The sequence below is a fragment of the Bombina bombina genome, chromosome 4 (assembly GCF_027579735.1).
Source record: "Bombina bombina isolate aBomBom1 chromosome 4, aBomBom1.pri, whole genome shotgun sequence".
Taxonomy (NCBI): domain Eukaryota; kingdom Metazoa; phylum Chordata; class Amphibia; order Anura; family Bombinatoridae; genus Bombina; species Bombina bombina.
The window spans coordinates 341,596,231-341,615,135 of NC_069502.1; the positions used below are offsets into that span (position 1 = coordinate 341,596,231).

General features: G+C 36.1%; 1 protein-coding gene across 2 annotated transcripts in view; it reads left to right on the top strand.

The window, feature by feature from the left end:
• Window positions 1-370: 370 nt before the first annotated feature.
• MFSD1 (major facilitator superfamily domain containing 1) overlaps window positions 371-18,905 on the top strand; it is a 106,671-nt gene continuing 88,136 nt past the window's right edge. For both annotated transcript variants that reach the window (XM_053710096.1, XM_053710097.1), the window contains exons 1-7: window positions 371-539; window positions 9,032-9,084; window positions 11,917-12,029; window positions 14,698-14,740; window positions 15,610-15,677; window positions 15,785-15,893; window positions 16,498-16,600. In XM_053710096.1, coding sequence (XP_053566071.1) covers window positions 386-539; window positions 9,032-9,084; window positions 11,917-12,029; window positions 14,698-14,740; window positions 15,610-15,677; window positions 15,785-15,893; window positions 16,498-16,600 — 643 coding nt within the window. In that variant the 5' untranslated portion in view covers window positions 371-385. The remainder of the gene's footprint in view (window positions 540-9,031; window positions 9,085-11,916; window positions 12,030-14,697; window positions 14,741-15,609; window positions 15,678-15,784; window positions 15,894-16,497; window positions 16,601-18,905) is intronic.

Genomic DNA, 18,905 nt, shown 5'->3' on the forward strand with positions numbered 1-18,905 from the left:
GAACATGCCTAGATATGCTCAGAAACGTGCATCTGCCTTGAGAATGTTCGATATCTATCTTTTTTGGTAAATCGATTTGATATAAAACATTTAAGGCATGGGGAACTGAGGCAGAAGCATGCAGACTTGTAAGAATTACATTTATATACTACAAACATAAAACGTACATTTTTAAAACCTGATTATGTTACAATCTCATTATTTTTTTGTTTTACCGTCCACTAACCTAACCTAGGCGTATGTATTATTCTGCAAGGCAAATCGCACTAATAAGTCTTACAGCGACCTCTACTGGTGTCCTGCTTTTCCTGCCTATCGCAAATGATCTAGTCACGTGCGGTATGAGCAAACATACTGTCTGTCACATGACTTCTGTTTAGGCAACATGGCGGGGGTCGAGGAGGAAGAAGCTCTCCTGCCCGGCACCGTCAGTGGTGGATCCAGCAATGCTGAAAACAAGAAAATGTTGGCTATTTGCGACCCTAGCAAGTTCGCGCATAGAATAGTGGTGCTGTCTCTCATGTGCTTCCTGGGGTTCGGTGAGTTGCAGAGTTATGTGCCTCAGTGTACACAGAACAGACTTGAGTACTCGGTAAAGTGTAAGACTGGCAAGTCGTGTGTCGTTCTGTGTGTTTTTTTTAATCATGGCTGTGTGTTTTTTTTTTTTATTTATTAAAATCATGTCTGTGTGTTTGTATCCTTGTGTAGCACTTGCTACAGCCTTGTCCAGTGGCTAAAGAATGACCATTATTGACATGGTATCTAACTTCCTTATTCTTACTCGTACACACGTGATTAAAGGGAGCAAATGTACTGTATTAGAAGGTTGTCAAATCGAGCCAGTAAAAGGGAGGTATCTGACAACTGATTAAACGGAGTAAAAAATAGTTTTAGGAGTTGTGCCCCAGCCCTTGAGCTATTACTGGTGGATTAATGTAGGCAGATGCTATGGGTGCTAGTTATTTAGTTCTGTTCAGCATTAAGGGTGCGTAAACTCAAATAATGTTACAACTTATTTCAAAGAGCAAGCTTAAAGTGACATTATGCACTGTTTGTTTTTTTTAGTTGATATGTTTACATAGTTAGCTCTTTGTCAAAAAGGGCCAGTAAAGTCTGCTTACAAGTTTCTATATACAGATAGCAAGTGAAGAACGTTTTAGGGTTGAAGAAAGAGTAGAGAAGTAATCCTGCTTATAGAGGTTAAAGTGAATGTAAACTTTGAAATAGTGCCTGGTTTAAAAAAAAATAAAAAAAATAATACTTTTAAAAACGGGCACTTTCATTCATCAAAGTTTCACATTGCAGCGGATTTTACAAATACTTACCTTCTCCTGAAACCCCCGCCTGCCTGCCTGCCTGCCTGCCTGCAGGTCCTCTGTACTTCGTCAGCAATGACGAAACCGGCTTCCCCCAATCATGGCTTCCAGGAGCGTCCATCTGGTGAGGCCAGACATCGTGATTGGATGAAGCTGGTTTTGTCGTTGCTGTGTAAGTACAGCAGGAAGAAGCAGACGGGGGGGGGGGGGGGGTTGGCGATCCGGCGTTTCAGGAGAAGGTATTTGTAAAATACGCTGCAATGTAAACTTTGATGAATGAAAGTGCCCCTGTTTTTAATAGTATTTTTAAAAACCAGGCACTGTTTCATCAAAGTTTACATTCACTTTAAAGTGAATGTAAATTTTGATGCTAAAGTGCCCGGTTTTTAAAAATACTATTAAAAACTGGGGCACTTTAATTAATCAAAATTTACATTTCACTCGTGTTGTGAAAAAAACCTTACCTTTTAAACTTACTCTGGTCGTCGCAAGCCATTTCTGATCAGAAATGATGGAAAGGTCATCCTCCAATCACGGTTTCCCCCCCGGGGGAATCAGTGTCTGATTAAACACCGTGATTGGAGGAAGCCTAATTGCTCATTTTAGACCCAGGCAGAGGCTTTGCGACGGGTGGAGGAAGCTGGAGCTGCTGTCAAGATTAAAAGTTAAGTGTTTTTACATTCACTTTAAGGGCAGAATAATAAGATTTCAGGATGAACTTGTTATGAACAAAGTAAGCTAAACACAGACTTTCTCCAATGTCTCTCAGCAGTGTGGAAACATCTGAGTAGGTAGCATGTCTAACTAGCGTGAATACATTTGTTCATATTTTCAGTGTATGTGGTGGTTTGTACTAGGGAAGTACATTCAGGGTTTTTGTGAGCCAACGAATGCTGAAAATGTCCGCCATCAGTTTTTGGCTATATTTGGAGCCGAATATCTTCTTGTTCTGTGCAAATCCAGATCTAAGTGTGTTGCGCTTTCACAAATGGCAAAATAAAGGTAAATTAGATATTTGTGAACAAATACACTCCAGCAGGTAAAATGGACCATTGGAAACACATTAAAGGGGAAACCATTGTAGATTGCAATGTCCCTTTTTAATTCTTTACAAAAATATGTGAATAAAAAATAATTTCTAACTGTACCACAGAGGCTGGTCTAAGACATCCTGTTAAAAAAACAAAACAGTATACAGTTCTCCTTTTTGATGATTAGATAGTTACATTTCTGTATGAATTGAGGGAAAGGTTATAGCTGTGGTGCCAAAAGGAATAATGAACAGTATGAACAAAGTAGTTTCATGCAAACACTGTAATATTCAACACAGACTCTTCTACATACATGTTATGTACATATAATAGGGAATGTAAAAAACGTAGAATTTCTTTCCAAGTTTAACTGAGATTCTGAACATGTTTATGCTGTACTTGGCTAAAGGATTATACAATAAGTAGAATGGCATAATCAAGGAACACATTATAAAAATTGTGACTTTCAGATAAGCAGTTCGTTGTGTGTGTGGGTTTTTTTTTATTCTAAACAATCAGTTATTGAGCTATGGCTGTTAATATTTTTATTCTTTAGTGTAAAATATTGTATGCAGAACGAGTAAGAGAGAGGTGAGATATCCTACAGAGAAGTCACAATTAACTTTTGTAGGACGTTGGTTTATCTCTACTGATTTGTTAACAAACCAGAACAGTTAAATGCATACATTTGCTTAATGTTAAAGTGATTGTAAAGTTTAACAAATTAAAACCCAGTATCTAAAAACACTCTTAAAAACAGGAGCATTTTAATGACACTTTTTTTTATTTTTTTAATTGCTTACCTTTTCGTTACTGTAAACAGACCGGCGGTCCCCCACTGCATCTTCTGTATTTTGTTTATGGATGACGAATCTGGCTTGCTCTAATCGTTGCGTACCCCATGAGCTGGACGCCAATGGGGGCACACTATGATTGGAGGAAGCTAGATTCGTCATTGATCTGCAAAATACAGAAGAAGATGAGGGCGGAGGATCGGCGGTCTATTTGCAGTAACGAAAAGATACGTTTATAAAAAAGTGTCACTGTAAAGTTTAATGAATTAAAGTACACTAAACGCAAATGTTTTCTTTAATAATTCAGATAGAGCATGCAACTTTCTAATTTACTCCTATTACTCCTATGTGATGCATAGGAGCCGGCCCATTTTTGGTTGAGAACCTGGGTTATGCTTGCTTATTGGTGGGTAAATGCCAGCCTCCAATAAGCAAGCACTATCCTTGGTGCTGAACCTAAAATGGGCTGACTGCTAAGATTTAAATTTATGATTTTCAAATAAAGATAGCAAGAGAACAAGACAAATTGATAATAGTAAATTAAGAAAGTTGCTTAAAATTACATGCTCTATCTGAATCATGAAAGAAAAAAATTGGGTTCAGTGTCCCTTTAAGAGTATTTTTAGATACTGGGCTTTAATTTGTTAAACTTTACAATCACTTTAAATAAAATACGTATCCTTCTCCCAACCTGCTACTGATAGACACAGTTCCTACAAAATGTAAGAGGTTGCCACAGGTCCCATTACATCACCCTAGGCATGACTTTAAAACTATATTTCAAGAAAATAACATTGATCTGTACATATTAACATTATGCTATTTTAATATGTTTAAACGTTATGGTTGTCCATTAAAGGGACAGTCAAGTCCCCAAAAAACGTTCATGATTCAAATAGGGCATGTAATTTTAAACAACTTTCCAATTTACTTTTATCACCAATTTTGCTTTGTTCTCTTGGTATTCTTAGTTGAAAGCTAAACATAGGAGGTTCATATGCTAATTTTTTAGACCTTGAAGGCCGCCTCTAATCTAAATGCATTTTAATAGTTTTTCACCACTAGAAGGCATTAGTTCACGTGTTTCATATAGATAACATTGAGCTCATGCACGTGAATTTACCATAGAGTCAGCTCTGATTGGCTAAAATGCAAGTCTGTCAAAAGAACTGAAATAAGGGGGCTGTCTGGAGAGGCTTATATACAAGGTAAATACAGAGGTAAAACGTGTATAATTATAACTGTGTTGGTTATGCAAAACTGGGGAATTGGTAATTAAGGGATTATCTTTCTTTTAAAACAACAAAATGTCTGGTGTTGACTGTCCCTTTAACAGTGTTTGGCATATCACAAGACTGTCCTGGCCCATTGAATACACAAGTGATGTAACATATTTGTGTTTTTAAGTAACCTACAAGGGTGTGTAACATCCTTGAATTTACTGAAGGTTTTATGTGAATGTGTTCTTACTATTTATTTTAAAGGGACAAAAAACTCAAATTTTTCTTGATTTAGATAAAACATGATTTTAAACAACTTTCCAATTGACTTTTATTAAATTTTGCTTCATTCACTTGCTATCCTTTATTAAATGAGCAGCATTGCACTACTGAGAGCTAGCTGAACACATTGGTAAGCCAATGACAAGGTATGCGTGTATATATATGTATATGTGTGTGTGTGTATATATATATATATATATATATATCTCAAAGAGAAGGTGTTGTCAGCAACCTACAATACTACCAATAATGGGCTAGTAACAATAGCCTGTTATTAAAGTATTCACAGGCCATTGGTGCAGGAGGAAAAGATTCAAATTTATATTCAACAAAAAGATTACAAAGCAGTTCCTGTCCAGCACTAACTAATACCTTATAGAAATTAGCGGAATTAGTTCCTAGGTCTAAGAGACCTCAACATACCAAAAATACATATGTCTAAATACAAGTTAATTCACAACTAACAAAGGTGGAGCGTATATGAAGCATTTATTGGGGCAAACACAAGGCATAGTTAGACACTGTGATTTCCTATCATAGTGCACTATGAATCCCCAAACATATTGAAAAACTTAAATAAATTAAATAAAAAATAAATAAAAATAGAGTGCACTCTCAACCTCTTATAATTGGAAAAAAAGAGGGATTGTTTAACAGTTCCTGTTTAAAGTCACAGAGATAATTTCCAATTTCTAGCACTATTATAAGGAAGACCAATTCCAATGTTAGTTACCCTTATGTGGGTGTGCAGCGGATAGTCTGAGTATGTCAGGACAAATGTTGCAAGCTAGCTATTACCCCTTACTTGTACACCTGCACTGATTCCTGTGCACGGGTAGTCATAGCTGTAGTATTCAATGGCAAACACACACTTTATATCCTTGAATGTCCGCTTTTGTGGTAAATACTTGCGGTTCTTTTTGAGGAGTCCCATTTTTCACGGATCAACACCTCCTGGGTATACCTTCCAGGGTGTTTGTCTCCTCTGCTCAGAAGTGTGGTAAAATTCCACCTGACGTTTCCTCAGAACGACATCCCTTGCTTGATAACAGCTGCCTGTGTATCTCCCAAACAAACACAACTTGCCAGCTACGCGCGTTTCACCCCTTAGGCTCTGGGGCTTCTTCCGGCTCCAATAAAAGTCACATGACTATAAGCACCTGCAATCTCTTTTAAAGACCTGGACACGGAGGAAAAACTCCTCCCATTTTGAAGCCTTTTGAAATACTTAAAGAAATATTTGGGGTAAAATGGTAACAATAATGTAACAATAAGGAACTCATGTTACTTAATATACGATACTATATTACAATGTATCCTGCAATTAATACTAATGCAAATTTTCTTTTGTTATTTGTAAAAACAGTGTTATTTATTTGCTCCCCCTTGTTAATTTGTGAAAAATCTATTAACCAACAGCGATGCTACAAACTCTAAGCAACCTTAGAAATACTTTTGCAATCTTATAAGATCATATAATTTTGACAATTATTCCATTCGTAAAAGGATTTGCAGTTTTGAATAAATATAAATTCTTTAGTAACCATTAGTTTGTTGTTTGTCTAATTTTTGTCATATGCTCTATTATTTATCCTTAGAATACCTATAAAAAATTAACTTAGAGTTGGGACCTTGATATATTTTACTCCCCCTTCTCATTATTAAGAAAAAGAAAAACAATATTTAGTTTTATTTATAATAGGATTTTACAGAGTGCTTTCCAGACGATCATTTCCCCCAGAAAACATGCATAATTTATTTCTTCATTCATTCCTAGCGGAGCAAGTGTTTTTAAATTAAAAATCCATTTACATTCATTTTGTAATAATAGTTTATCTAGATTGCCTCCTCTCTCTTGAAGATCAATTTTCTGAAGACCTCTAAATTTAAGTTCATGTTTATTACTATTATGTTTTAGAAAGAAATGTCTTGCTACGCTACTAGTGTCTATTAGTTTATTTTTTAGGTCTCATTTATTTTCTTTCTTTTACCTCTCTAGGTTTTCCCTGCGTAATAACAAGGACAACTACAGTAGACTAAGTACACTACTCCTTCACTTAGACAATTTATATGTCCCTTAATGTGCCATAGTTGACCATATTTATCAATAAATTTGTTTCCTGTAGCCATGTTGCTACAAACTGAGCATTTTGTGCAGTTAAAGTTACCATTAGATGTTTTATATTGAGATAACCAATTGCTATCTCTATGTAGAACAAAATGGCTTTTAACTAGTTTGTCTTTAAGATTTGGTGCTTTTCTGGCTGTCATTTGTGGTACAGTACCAACACATTTTGCTATTGAGGAATCAAGGGTTAGGACATGCCAATGTCTGACAAGGATAGATCTTATTTTTGCCCATGAGTCATTGCATGTGCTTATAAACCTTACAACATAATTTTTGTCATTACTTTTGGGCTTATATAAAATTTCCTGTCTGTCTAGGTACCTTGTTTTACTATAAGCCCTTTTAAGGCAATCTTGTGCATACCCTCGTTCCTTAAATCTTTGTTTTAAATCTCTCACCTCTGTTTTAAAGGTGTCTACTTTTGTACAATTAAGTCTGTCTCCGATTTTGACCATATGGTATGTTATAAAGTAAGTGAGTGGGATGATGACTATCAGCACGTAACTGTTGTCAGGTGGAATTTTACCACACTTCTGAGCAGAGGAGACAAACACCCTGGAAGGTATACCCAGGAGGTGTTGATCCGCGAATAGTGGGACTCCTCAAAAAGAACCGCAAGTATTTACCGCAAAAGCGGACATTCAAGGATATAAAGTGTGTGTTTGCCATCAAATACTACAGCTATGACTACCCGTGCACAGGAATCAGTGCAGTTGTACAAGTAAGGGGTAATAGCTAGCTTGCAACATTTGTCCTGACATACTCAGACTATCCGCTGCACACCCACATAAGGGTAACTTTAACATTGGAATTGGTCTTCCTTATTATAGTGCTGGAAATTGGAAATTATCTCTGTGACGTTAAACACTCCCTCTTTTTTTTCCAATTATTTTAATTTATTTTTTATTTAATTTATTTAAGTTTTTCAATATGTTTGGGGATTCATAGTGCACTATGATAGGAAAACACAGTATTTGTCTAACTATGCCTTGTGTTTGCCCCAATAAATGCTTCATATACGCTCCCCCTTTGTTAGTTGTGAATTAACTTGTATTTAGACATATGTATTTTTGGTATGTTGAGGTCTCTTAGACTTAGGAACTAATTCAGCTAATTTCTATAGGGTATTAGTGCTGGACAGGAACTGCTTTGTAATTATATATAAGGGACAGAGAGAGAGGGGGAGAGAGAGAGACAGAGACCAGCACTCACTCACAAGCTCTCAGCTAAGATCTAAAAGCAAAAATGGAAAGGTTAGTTACTGCATTTGGCCAAATGGGACAAGCCCAGGTACCACATCAAGGTCCTTTCCAATACCTGGGACCCTAAAGCAGCCACACAATGCAAGCTCTCAAATCCAAATAAACTGGGAACAAAGGAAGGGTGCACAGGCTTATGTAATCACCCTAGACACTATATAAAACACGGAAGTGGACTGCACTCTCATACCGGCCCGGGTACACATCCCATGACCCTGTAACATGCTCAGCCCTGGGTGCTCACGGGCACTCACAAGAAGCTGTGCTGTCCCCAGAGTTACAGGCAGTTAACCCCAGACTGGGTTAACTGCATGTGACTCTGGGGACAGCACAGCTTCCTGTGAGTGCCCGTGAGCACCCAGGGCTTAGCATGTTACAGGGTCATGAACTTTGTAAAGGAAGTATCTTTAGCGCCTACTAAATAAGACCCTTGGCTCCAATATGATGACCCCTAGTGGTCAAATACGAAATGTCTAAAAAATCAAAAATACATCAGAGCGCCAACTTTGAAGGCTGGGTCTTGTTGCACTTATAATTTTTTAATTTGTAGAGTTTTATACATAACAGTTTATTAGTTCTAACAATATTTTTTAAAAAAAAGGTTACAATCAAAATTCATGGATCCATGTAATTAACAATTGATAATGTATAAAACTCCACAAATGTTACAGGGTCATGGGATGTGTAACCGGTCCGGTATGAGAGTGCAGTCCCCTTCTGTGTTTATATATATATATATATATATATATAATTTTTTTTTCTCCTATTCTGAGACTACCTAAGTATGCTTTCCAACAAAAGATACCAAGAGAGAGAAGAAAATTAGATAATAAAATTAAATTGAAAAGTTGTTTAAAATTAAATTGTATGCTTTGTCTGAATCATGAGAGAATTTTTTTTGTTTCATGTCCCTTTAAGAAGTTGGACGTACCTCAGATTTGTTTTATGTTTAGTACTTTCTTTGTATTTCTGTTTACACTTTTTCTTGCATTATCTTTCAGGAAGCTATTTTTGCTACGACAATCCAGCAGCTTTGCAAACCCAAGTCCAAGGGGTAAGACACATAAAAATGTAAACTCTGTTTTATTATAATAACAAAAAAAAGTAAAGACAATTATTGGTAGTGTTGTCATAGAAACAAATCAATTGGGATATTTTAGTTAGATATTTTAAGGGATTTTTCTACTCTTTAAAACTAAAAGATTTTGCATTATTTAGGAGAACATCAATTTGTTAAATTATTTTAAAGCCGTGTTAGTGAATGATCCAGTTCTATATATGATTGTTTTTAAAGGGGCTATTAAATTATCTTGGTAAAAGAGCCTAGCCTACCTCTTCATAAAAGACCAGAAGGTGAAAAAGTAGTCGCACCACTGTATTGCCAAAAGTTCACAAATTTATTGAGCCAATTTCCAAAAAATCAACAACGTTTCGGACACAAGTCCTTAGTCATGTATGGTCAAACAGACATAAACACAATCCTTATATACCTATATAAACCCCACCCTACAAGCTAATTAATCACCTGTATAAAACAATTAAGACACCTTTACATAATACCACCATCTAGTGGTCATTTACCAAAATACATCACCTGTATATAGTCTCTAAAACACCTTAACATAATACTTATACTTATATAAAAATATATAAATAAAATCAAAGCATAGAATTTTCACATAGTCAATATATATACAAAAAGTATAAACACATATTCCCAAAATGTATAATATTTTTGGGCATAAATCCTGTATAGTATAATTTTACTATTCCTAATCAAATAACCAACTATGTATTACAAACATTACCAAATAATTATTATAGAAAAATTGACCAGTCTAGTTCCTTGTTCATACCCCCTGGAAACAACGTACCTAGTTCATAAATCCAAAACGCTTCACGTTTTTTTAATAATTTTAATATGATCACCCCCTCTCCTAGGATGTTTAACCTGCTCAAGTATTTGGAACCTAAGTCTTCATAAAAGACCAAAAGTCATCAAGGACTACTTTATAATAGCGGATACCCTCAATGTGTGGGATAGACTCCTAGCCACTACAACACACTTATCCACAAAAAACTCTCCTCTTACTCCAATTTTCGAAAACCTTGACCTCCCCTTCCATTTTCTAGGCTCTCGAAAGATTAAACCCTATAAACTTAGGGAGGGATCACTCCAGGGCATAGTGGAAAACGGGAAAATTTTGTCTCAGAGCAGGTTGGAAGAAAGGTACGAGGAAATATTTTCCTCATGGATGCATTACAATTAGATGTTACACTACATTTCTAGACATAAACACAAACTGGGGAGAGGACTCACCCCATTTGAGGAGCTCTGCACTATGGGACGAGTTCCAAAACACTTAGTATCCATAATATACAAGATTTTGCTCATCCCTGAGGCAGAAACACTTCCTACATACACTACTCAATGTAAAAGGGACCTTGACACCGAAATTGATTGCAAGGCTTGGTTGAAAGCTTTTAGACTTATTAAGAGATCCTCTGTATCGGCAAATATCCAGGAGACCCATATTAAGTTAATTAGCAGATGGTATCTCAAGCCATCACGGCTGCATAACATATTTCCTTCTCTTGGATCCTCATGTTGAAGGGGTTGTGAGGAGGAGGGTTCTCTTCTCCATATCTGGTGGCATTGCCCAAAACTGAAACATTTTTGGTCTGGAGTCTTAGGAAAAATCTCAGAGATCCTAAACTTAATCATCCCAAATACTCCAGAGACTTTGCTATTCCTTGACTTGCCTAAAACACAGAGTGAGGCACATCTAGCCCTGTTGTTAATAATGCTTACGGTGGCTAAGAAATTAATACCTAAAAAGTGGAAAATGCAGAGCCTCCCCACAATAGAAGAATGGCACTCCCGAGTAGATGAGATTCTCCTTTTGGAGAGATATATTATTACTTAAAAACCCACAAACTTGGGGTTTATGAAACTACTTGCTTTATGGCACAACACCATCTAATCCATTCCCCTATTTTTTTTTTATTTTTTTTTATTCCCCCCTCTTTCTTTGCCCCCCCTCCTGTTACTGCTCTAACCTTACCCCCCCTCTCATTTCTATATTAATTACCTATAGTAACACAGATCTCAATTTATTTAATTATGATCTCATGCTCACATCATGGACATAAAAGAAAAATGAAAAACCTTCTATATTCTAGTACCCATCCTTGGACTAAGTTTATTAAAGGGACAGTAAACCTAAAAAATAATGTTATATAATTCTGCACTTAGTGTTATGGCGTGGTCGGGCCGGGCTGTGACTATACAGCTGGCCTGATGGGCTGTGTAATAAAAACAGACCCGCTCAGAAGAGTACAGAGCACGGGTCTGAAAAACTGGCATATTTTAAAAAAATTCAAAGGTAATCTAAGGTTTTATAACGATAACACTAATATAATGTTATATAATTCTGCACTATGTGCAGAATTATATAACATTATATTTTAGGTTTACTGACACTTTAACAAGATCCTGACTAAGTACGTAGTTATTTGCAGGATGGGAAATACACATTAATGATGTCAATTATCTCTGTTATTTATGTTAAAAACTGCATGTAAGATTTGATTGTTTATAACTGATATTCTCTGACTGTTTTATGTCTTTACATTTTTATTTCACTTCAATAAAGCTTTTGGAATAAAAAAAAGAACCTAGCCATTGTAAAACTGGTACATACATAGCTGCAGGCACAGCTAGACAAACTTCTCAAGTCTAACTTTGTCTTATGTGGGTGTTTTCATTGCTGTTCACAGCATTTACGGATATAATTTTTTGTGTTTTTTTTGTTGGATAAAACCATGAGCTTAGATATTTGTACACATGAGATGTTCATAAATAATTAACTTGTGTTTTTTGTAGGATATGAAGGTGGATACTGCACAGTTCATGCAGTTGTATGCCTGGTATTCCTGGCCAAATGTTGTACTCTGTTTCTTCGGGGGTTTTCTGATAGACAGAGTATTTGGAATTAGGTATGTATATGAGCTCCCGCACATGGTATTGGGTTTTATGCACTTAGCCTAAAGGACATCTACAGATGTTTTACTTTCCGCTTCTTCAGGACATTAAGTTAACTACTCCTGGCTTATGTGCAACCCACAAATAATAAGTCATCATTTGGATTGTTTACTTTGTTGAGGGGCCCCTTGCCAAGGTTGAAAACACGTTGCAGTTGTGAAGCTAACAAAGATAAATATCCCACTTTGGTGAAATTGGCAAACCCCTGCTTATGCTTATCAGACACCTCACCATCTGAGTGCCTCTTCTCTGCTGCAGGCAAAATTACTTGCGAAAAGAGAGCCAGCCTCTGCCAGGAGAATGTGGTTATGTTGACATTTTTCTGCATTTCAATGCAAAGGTTCTGAAAGAGTGAATAACAGAATGCTATTAAGTTATAGTCTCTTTCTAGTTCTACCTCTTTTCAGTTTGTGGTTTTGCTTAATTATAAAACTGTGTTCTGCTGCTTAAAAATTGGACAAACAGTTGTGTTAATGTAAAGTTTTAGTCTGAAGTTTATATTTATAACACTCATTATGTGGATTTTATTTTAAATATAGGAAGCAGTATAGTAATTTAGCTTTGTGTACTTCAGGGAAACTATGTAGTTGTAAGTGACACAAATCATCTGTTAATTAACAGGCCTGCCATTGGGGGGTATGGTAGTTGGTGACTGAGCTCCCAGGACCACCTGAGCTTGGATGCTGTTATCAGATGTAGTGATGCACTACATCTTGGTTTTGCAGCCTGATAGCACTTATAAGCTGGACATAGCAAAGCATCTAATAATAAATAGCACTAATAAGGCTGTAGATGGACTTGCATAAACAAACATATGATTTGTGAAGTGGAATATGTGATCTTTAAGTGGCACTTAAAACTACATAGTTTCCCTGAAGTACACAGAGCTAAATTACTTTTGATTTGCTCATATGGATCAGCAATACTTAAAATCAATCTGCTTGCTAATTGCTGTCAGAAATAGAACATTATTTATTGCATTCTGATAAATTTTACACATTTGCATAACATTTCACTAAAGCTGCTATATTTGACAATTTTTTATTTAAATATTTTATGTTCCCCTTTTGATGGGCATAGAATAAAAAAAAAAAAAATAATAATAGTTTAGGCACAACAAACCTTGAGTAGAAAGCTGTGCAGTATAGGAGACTAGTATCTATTCTCTAGCAGTGGATAACAATGCTCTGACCATTAGGTGGTGCTGTTACACATGTATAAAACTGCCTATAAGTGACATAATTAAAAAACTTATAGTCCATTCCTCAGTACCAGGGAATGTACTTGCAATCCAGTAAATATATGAGCATATTAAAAATTTAGCAAATACATTTTTTTTTAACTTTACTTTTAACCATTATCTGTAAAGTGTACCAAGTGAGCATGTTTTTAAGTGGCAACAATATATGAAAAAAAGCAGAAGCTGTTTAGGAGAACATGCTGAAATGTTATTCTTTTTCCACTATAATGTTGTTCTACTTAACTGGGAGTATTGAAGACATTGTGTAGTGACTTAAATTTAATTTTATATCAGTGTGCAGTTTAACCCTTTGAGTGCTAATGACGGCTCTAGCACTCTCCCACATTGAGGGAGATCTGGGGGCTCCCACCCACTCCTACCCCGACGATCGTGCCTGTAGAGTGACGGGCATCGCCGGGGCTTCCCGTTTGTGTGGTGACGTCACCGCGCAACTTTATTTAAACTTCACAATGTTAAGTATAAGAGCAGGGGGCATGCTGCTTAGAAGCCTGTATCTCAGGCATCTAAGCAGCTACAGACCCCCAAGACACACCATTGGAAAGGTAATCACATAACCTTTCCAACAGTATAAGTATTGGGGTTCTGAGGGGGGAAAAAAAAAAATTGTTAAAAAATCTTAGCACCCAGGTTGGAAAGTGCTTAGCACTCAAAGGGTTAAATGTATTTATGCCATTTTTCTATGTTTTTGGAAGCCATTTAATAAGTTATTTTTCCCAGTTGTTTACTTTTAAATGTTTAAAATTTTAATAAACATGTTTCAGTTTATACCAGATTTTGTGTAGAAATAGTGTTGATTTTTCAAAACTTTAAATGTACAGAATATCGGCCCCTGTTATCGGTTATTGGCCTGAAAGGTGGCCAATTATCAGTATCGGCCCTGAAAAAACAATATTGGTCTATATATATATATATATATATATATATATATATATATATATATATATATATATATATATATATATATATATATATATATATATATATATATATATATATATATATATTATAGATAGATACAAAACTGAGTAAAAGTTACAACTGTTTTTTGTGTTAACATTTTTCTGTGCATGTGAAGCATGGCTAGATATTCTAAATGCACCACTGTTTTATACTTAAGGCTCTCTGAGCAAGTGTTGTGTTTAAAAATGCTGGTGCATGGAGCATACTTAAATACAATTTTGAAACAGCTATTGCTTTTATTAGAAGCATTTTTGCTAATACATGTATATGACAAAAATGCTTTTATTCAAAACTGAAATACATCCATGCGGACTCCAATTTTGGTTGGATTGTCCCTTTATAATAAACTTCTGTATGTCTGATGCTGTGACATTTATTATGTTCAACTTTATTATCCACAGGTTGGGTACTATAATATTTAGCCTGTTTGTTTGTGTTGGACAGGTAAGTGCCACTTCTTGCAAGACTTGCTCATTATTCACATTGGTTAAATCTATAATCCTTATTGTTTTCTTTCTGGCTCATAGTATACACAGAGGCTAAGACTGTGAGAACTGTGAGAAATCTTTACAGCGTATAGGTGCTAAAAAGCTGTCTTTGCTGTGTTTGAAACATGGAAGGTATAACTGCCTCTGCCATTTTAGTCTCCCACATAAAATACATGCTATATGAATAGCTATATCGTTGGTCTTCTGTAAACTCCTGGCTAATCTGTAGCGACAGAAGCTTCTGTGCCTTCAGGGTTCTCAAATGTTGCAAATGGGCTTTTAGCACTTAGACCTTCAACTCTTTAAAAGCCCCTTATGGCTAAATGCCTAGTGTTTTAAATATGTAAATTTAGTTTTAATTAAATAGTTGTAGTTTTTATTTCCTAATGTACTTGTCACCATGTTAGAAAAGTAGTAATGCATAAAGAGCATTCACATGTAGATTATCTTCTCTCTGGTCAGTAGGAACTATTTTAATGTAAATCCTGTAACATGTGATGTATCTAAGCTGTTTCCCTAATCTGCAATTCAAGAAGTGATGGTACAATTTGCTTTAAGGGGGTCGGGGCTGAGACATTTGGGGGAGTGGGAGAAAATTAGCTGCGATGCAGGCGTATGAGTTGGCAAAAAGGAATGAGGTGCAGTTGGAGATGGTTATGTTTTCATGTAAACATTATCAATTGGAGAGACGTTAAATCTAGTAAGGAGGAGAGCCGAGCTAACACAAATTGAAATAAACCTCACCAAATTCAACAATTATTTCATATTTGGCATAAAATTATAGATATAATTTTTTTTTTTTTTTAAATATTTCTTTTATTTTAGGTTATATTTGCAACAGGTGCTCTGTTCAATGCCTTTTGGTTGATGGAAGTTGGCAGATTAGTGTTTGGGTGAGTAGCGGTTAACTTTTAAAAATAGTTGTATCAAATGTTATCAAGTTGATGAGAACTGCTAATATGACTGTTGTCTCAATATATTCTGATATTTTTGTTTTTAGTATTGGAGGTGAATCTCTTGCTGTTGCCCAAAATACTTATGCTGTCAGTTGGTTCAAAGGGAAGGAGTTAAACCTGGTGTTTGGATTGCAGCTTAGTATGGCGAGAGTGGTGAGTAGACGTGCAACAATGATTACCCACAAAACGGACAGAACATTTAATCAATGTCTTTTCATTGGTTACTGTGTGATAGTAACATTCTTTTTACAATGCAGAATATTCTATTGGTATTTGAACACAGGTGCATATGCATATCCTTTCATCCTTAAAGTAACTGTGTACTGTAAAATAATTTTCCAATGGCTTGGTATACCAGATGCAGAGTATAAAATGTATGGGAATTTGCATATTTAAGTTTATTTTGTATATGAAATGGTTGTTTTTGTTCTTTGGATCCTCAACTGATGAGTGTGATTTCTTCTGCTCGTTCTTATTTACGTAGCTTTTCTATAACCAGTACTGCAGTGTTGACATTTTCATTATAGGTGGTTTTCAACAGTAAAAAAACAGTTATTTCACATTACTAATTAAATGTAAAGACACTATTGGTAATCAATGTAATACACTCCAGCAGGTAAAATTGATCATTGGGAACACATAGAGGGGGAAAAAAACAGTAAAAATTAAGTCCCTTTAGGGTGGAATTTATCTAATACTCATGTGTTGGAAATCTCCAGAAAATTTTATAGACTAATAACATGCTTTATCTTTCCAGGGCAGCACAGTAAATATGAATGTAATGGGTTTGGTTTACGCACGTATACAAGATCTTATAGGCTCTACTGGTCACACTACTCTTGGTGTAACTCTCATGATAGGTAATACTTTTGTTTTTATGAATACATGATGACCTTTATGCTCAGATATAGAGATGTGTGTAAATATTATATGTTAATAAAGGTAGAGTAAATACCTTGAGATTGTAATATAAAATGTATTTTGCCCCTTTTCCTGAAATTTGTCTTAAAACCTGTGGTTTTTTTTTTCAAGCCCTAAAAACTGAAAGAGCACATTGGCAGGCTTCACAGGGCTAACTTTGTCCCGTGTAATTTTCTAACTTATAGTTTGTTCTCTTTTCTGCTGATAAGTTAATCTATTGTAAGAGTGAAGAAAACTGTAATTTCAGGACATGTTTACTTTCCTTTTAAGTGCCATGATGTAGAAGATTTTTTGCATGTGAAATAATTATATTAGAAACATATAAAAATGCCATTTTTTTTTTAGCAATATTTCTTTAGTTTTGCAAATCCTTGAGTGACACAGAGATTTAGTCTTAGAAACCCCCTCTTGAATATATGTAATCTGTGGTGTTTGATAAGGTTAGTCAGAGTCTAGATGGACTCTAAGGAATAGATTGGTGTCTCTTTCACATATGTTTGTGGATGTAATCCACATTTTTACTGTAACCAATTATGCAGGGTCATTTTGAGTTTTTCTTTTTTTAACCTTTTAAAGCCGTTATGCCCTTCTATTCCGTCATAATTAGAATGGGCTTTAAAGCCGTTATGACGGAATAGAACGTCATAGCTAACGGCTGTCCTGAAGCCTTCTGTGCTGTCAGGACTTGATCGCGGTCTTGGGGGAGTTCCTAGAGTGTAGGGACGCCCCTCAGATGCGATCCAATAATTGAAATCTTGCGATCGTAGGCACTTTAGCCCTTACACGAAAGGGTTAAGAACATGAAACCCAAAAAAAGAAAATGTATGCTTACCTGATAAATGTATTTCTTTTTTGACACGATGAGTCCACGGATCATCTTAATTACTAATGGGATATTCACCTCCTGGTCAGCAGGAGGCGGCAAACAGCACCACAGCAGAGCTGTTAAATAGCTCCGCCCTTCCCTCCCACTCCAGTCATTCGACCAAAGTTAAGGAAAGAAAGGAAAAGCCAAGGTGCAGAGGTGTCTGAAGTTTACAATAACCCACAACCTGTCTAAAAGAACAGGGCGGGCCGTGGACTCATCGTGTCAAAAAAGAAATACATTTATCAGGTCAGCATAAATTTTCTTTAAGACACGATGAGTCCACGGATCATCTTAATTACTAATGGGATTCAATACCCAAGCTAGAGTACACAGATGATACGGGAGGGACAAGACAGGGAACCTAAACGGAAGGCACCACTGCTTGAAGAACCTTTCTCCCAAAAGCGGCCTCAGCCGAGACAAAAGTGTCAAATTTGTAGAACTTTGAAAAAGTATGAAGAGAGGACCAATTTGCAGCCTTGCAAACCTGTTCCCCAGAAGCCTCATTTTTGAGTGCCCCTGAGGAAGCAACAGCCCTCGTGGAATGAGCTGTAACTCTCTCGGGAGGCTGCTGTCCAGCAGTCTCATTCAAAACGTATAATACTCTTCAGCCAAAAAGAGAAGTAGCCGTAGCTTTCTGTCCCTTGCGTTTTTCTGAGTAAACCACAAACAAGGAAGAAGACTGACGAAAGTCCTTAGTCGCCTGCAGGTAAAACTTTAAAGCATGGACCACGTCCAAATTGTGCAGAAGCCTTTCCTTCTGAGAAGGATTAGGGCACAAGGAAGGAACAACAATCTCCTGATTAATGTTCCAATCAGAATCAACCTTAGGAAGAAATCCTAATTTAGTACGTAAAACTACCTTATCTGATGGAAAATAAGATAAGGAGACTCGTACTGTAATGCCAAGAGCTCTGACACTCTCAGAGCAGAGGAAATAGCAACAAGAAATAAAACTTTCCAAGATAACAACTTAAAGGGACTCTCTACACCAGAATTTTTATTGTTTTAAAAGATAGATAATACCTTTATTACCCATTCCCCAGTTTTGCATAACCAACACAGTTATATTAATATACTTTTACCTCTGTGATTATCTTGTATCTAAGCCTCTGCAAACTGCCCCTTTATTTCAGTTCTTTTGACAGACTTGCAGTTTAGCCAATCAGTGCCTGCTCCCAGATTTCTTCACGTGCACAGTGTTATCTATATGAAATACGTGAACTAATACCCTCTAGTGGTGAAAAACTGTTAAAATGCATTCTGAAAAGAGGTGGCCTTCAAGGTCTAAGAAATTAGCATATGAACCTTCCAGGTTAAGCTTTCAACTAAGAATACCAAGAGAACAAAGCAAAATTGGTGATAAAAGTAAATTG